This window comes from Bison bison, unplaced genomic scaffold (genome assembly GCF_000754665.1).
Source record: "Bison bison bison isolate TAMUID 2011002044 unplaced genomic scaffold, Bison_UMD1.0 scf7180017864384, whole genome shotgun sequence".
Lineage (NCBI taxonomy): Eukaryota > Metazoa > Chordata > Mammalia > Artiodactyla > Bovidae > Bison > Bison bison.
In genome coordinates, this window is record NW_011494956.1 from 12,617,521 (window position 1) to 12,621,219 (window position 3,699).

The 3,699-nt window shown below is 54.3% G+C and overlaps 1 protein-coding gene across 1 annotated transcript in view; it reads right to left on the reverse strand.

Moving 5' to 3' along the window:
- Positions 1-3,699, reverse strand: part of ESYT3 (extended synaptotagmin-like protein 3) — a 54,174-nt gene that overhangs the window by 18,732 nt on the left and 31,743 nt on the right. Inside the window, exons 7-8 of the mRNA XM_010858219.1 lie at positions 3,325-3,380; positions 1,845-1,965 (exon numbers count right to left, since the gene is read on the reverse strand). Of these exons, the coding sequence (XP_010856521.1) occupies positions 1,845-1,965; positions 3,325-3,380 (177 nt within the window). The remainder of the gene's footprint in view (positions 1-1,844; positions 1,966-3,324; positions 3,381-3,699) is intronic.

The window sequence follows — 3,699 nt, forward strand, 5'->3', positions numbered from 1 at the left end:
AGACAGACCTAGACAGCATATTAAAAAGCAGAGACATTACCTGGCCAACAAAGGTCCATCTAGTCAAGGCTATGGTTTTTCCAGTGGTCATGTATGGACGTGAGAGTTGGACTATAAAGACAGCTGAGTGCAGAAGAATTGATGCTTTTGAACTGTGGTGTTGGAGAAGACTCCTGAGAGTCCCTTGGACTGCAAGGAGATCCAACCAGTCCATCCTAAAGGAGATCAGTCTGGGTGTTCATTGGAGGGACTGATGTTGAAGCTGAAACTCCAATACTTTGGCCACCTGATGCAGAGAGCTGACTCATTGGAAAAGACCCTGATGCTGGGAAAGATTGAGGGCAGGAGGAGAAGGGGACGACAGAAGACGAGATGGTTGGATGGCATCACTGACACAATGGACATGGGTTTGGGTGGACTCCAGGAGTTGGTGATGGACAGGGAGGCCTGGCATGCTTCAGTCCATGGGGTCACAGAGTCGGACGCAAGTGAGTGACTGAAGTAAACTGAACATATGTATTTGCCCTTTAACTCAGCAATCCCAATTCCAGAAATCTATCCTTAAGGACCTACTGGCAAAAATATGAAAAGACATGTACAAGGCTCCTCATGACAGCACTGTTTGAAATCACAGAGGCCAGACACAATTCAGCCACCCGTCAGTAGAGACTGGTTGAATAGATACAGTACATTCACATGGTGGAGTACGGTGTACCACAATGCCATGGGGTAACTCTCACAACACATGTGTGATAACAGCAAGGTGAAGAAAGCTATAGCCTGCTGCCACCCATCCTAGAAAGAGAGACTGTGCCTGCAGTCAGATACGCACACACAACCGTACAAATGTATATGCTCATATTAGAAAACAAATAATGGAAAGTAATAGAAGGATAAACCTTTACTTACAGGGGAGGCAAGAACTAGGTGGTCGAAGCCAAGCTCCTTAAAATAGTTTTTCATACTGGACTTAAAAGAGTGCAGATATTTCACATGATTGTAAAAGGGCATTAAGATTTTAAAAAAAGAAAAAAACCTCTAGAAATAGGGAATGGAAGGAAACAAATCAATGAAACATTCACGGCCAATTGTCACCAACACAGAGAGGAACCAAGTGAGTTTAGATTGTAGCAACTTGATGTACATGTCCAGTGGGATGTGCCCTAAGGACAGAATGTTTACACTAGTTTTGATGTAGGTGACGGTGCTGTGTTGTTATGCTGAGGCTGCTAAACCTGCAGGGTGGGGTAAGGACCACGCGTCCCCCTGCGTGACCTGAGGGGGCTGATGCCTCCCACCTGGCACTGATGGTAGAAACAGGCACCTCCCCTTCTCCTGAGGCCCTGACTCCCTGACCCACAGCCAGGGCACCTTCTGCAGGGAGGCCACGTGGCTGTCCCCGGGGGCCTCCTGAGCTGGGCCCAGGATGGGCAGGGGCAAGGGGGTGGGCACCCAAGGAAGCCCCATATCCTGGCTCCTTCCCAGCAGATGTGAGAGTCCTTCGCATCACCAAAGGATGGAGTGGGAGCCTCCTGTCCCTTAAGGGAAGGTGGCAGGCTCTGGAGTTTTCTGGGGGTGAATGAGGCTGCCCACAGACCCTAGCACAAGCCCTGTGGGGGACCAAGGTCCAGGAAGAAATGCTCCCTGGGCTTTTCCCTTCCAAGACAGGTAGCTTTGGGCAAGTCATTCAACCTTCCTGAGACTCAGTCTTGGCCCCACAAAATGGGATGCCGGGCCCTCACAGGGCAGAAATAAGCATTACCATCTGAGGATATACCCCTCTGCCTGGCCCGTCTGTCCTTCAGCTCTGGGCCCGGTGCTCTGCAGCCAGTGTGGGTACTCACACAGGGCAGAGGGAAGCGCAGGTTGGTTACGTCCAGCCCCTTCTTCACAGGCACAGTCACACGGTTGGGCAGCACCAGGTGGGCGGCGATGAGGTCCTCCAGCAGGCTGTCTGTCATCTCACTGGGGAGAGTGGGCACGACCAGCTATGGAGGGTGGCAGCACCTCCCCCAGGTCACCTGTCCCTCCGCCCTTCCCTGGACCTGGAATGAGGAGCAGAGCTTGGGGACAGATGGGTTCCTCCCAGCAGAGAGTAGCCCTGACCCCAACCTGTCTGGATGGGGGATCAGGGGAGGATGTAGGGTGTACATTTTGACAGCCCCCCACCCCGATCATGCTCTGTTCCTCTCTGAAGTGTCACATCATGGTAACCAAAAGCAAGGACCTGGATGCTGGGTTAGAATCTCGGCTCCACCAACCACAAGCTGTGTGACCTTGGAAAGTCACTGATCTCGACCTCAGTTTCCTCATCTCTAAAATGGGGATCTCAGTTTCCTCATCTCTACCTGCTGTTATAAAGATGAGTAAATACATGTGAAGTGCTGAGAACAATGCCCCATGTCCAGGAAATGCCAGGTACACGTTCATGACTAGCTCTTCTACTCCCTGACATCACCTTGAAATTCTCTTTATTGCCTGATTCCATCTCGCCAGTACAAGGAGACAGGGCAGTGCCTACAACAGGGCTGGCACACAGTAGGTGCTCAAGAAGTATCTTCTGGACAAAAGAACGCATGACTGGATTCTCTGTGCCTAGCGGGCAGAAATCAGTGGAAATGGCCCCAGTGAGTGAGCAAGTGGTCCTAGCAGCAGGCGAGCCAGCTAGGGGGCACCCTGGCTAGTTCACTGTCCCTCCCTCATGGGAGGTGTGTCCACCCAGGGCTGGAGCCCTTTTCAGCTCCTCTCGGGCCCCAGGGAGGCAGGCTGCTCAGACCAGCTCCTCCTTGCTGGCTTCTGCTATGACAGCTGCCCGCCCCCTCCCACACTGGTGTCTGTGACGTGGTCACCATGGGCAGGAGCCATGTGGGGCTTCTCACACACACATGGGTCAGGGAGGAGTTAATAAGAACAAGGAAGATACTTGTGTGTGTCCACACCCACTGTGCCAGTACCACACATACCTGAGTGTTCTCCCAGGGAACTCACGACAGAGGAACTAGGCTCCCATTTACTGAGAAAGAGCCCAGAGAGGTGAAGGAACTTGTCCAGAGGTACACAGTGACTAATGGGGGGCCAGGAGTCTGGCCTGCTTCCAGAGCCTGCGCTCGCCCCTCATCAGCCCACACGGCCTCCTCTGGGACATCTCATCTCATGGTATCACTCCAAACACACCAACCCTGACCCTCTGGAGGGGCAGGTCCCACGCCTCTCCTGGTGTAGAGAGCAGGGAGGGTTCAGCCGTGGGGCAGCTCCTGTCACTGACCGCACAGCCTGGGGTGGGGCCCACCTCGGCTCTGCCTAGCAGTCCACACAGGCCCTTACTTGATTCCTGGTGCATCCAGCAGGTTGGTCAGGCCTGTCCAGTTGATCTGCAGGTGCTGCAGGGGCAGAAGGGGGCAGTTAGGCTGGAAGGAGCCAGGAGCCCCGGCTGAGCATCCTCACGCCCACCCCCATGGGAATTCAGCCTGTGGGGGTGGGGGTGCCCTCTGCACGGTGCTGGGTGGGTGAGGCATGTCCCATCCTGCTCAGGACCAGGGCTGTCAGGTGGGCTGCTTCCTGCTGGGACCACAGGAGCGGCCCAAGCGCACAGCCAGGCCAGCCTGGCATCAGAGAGCCTCTGCTCCTCCCTAGGCAGCTGTGTGACCTCGGCTGGCCACTTCTCATCTAGCCGGCCTTCTTCCTGGTCTTGGGGACAGC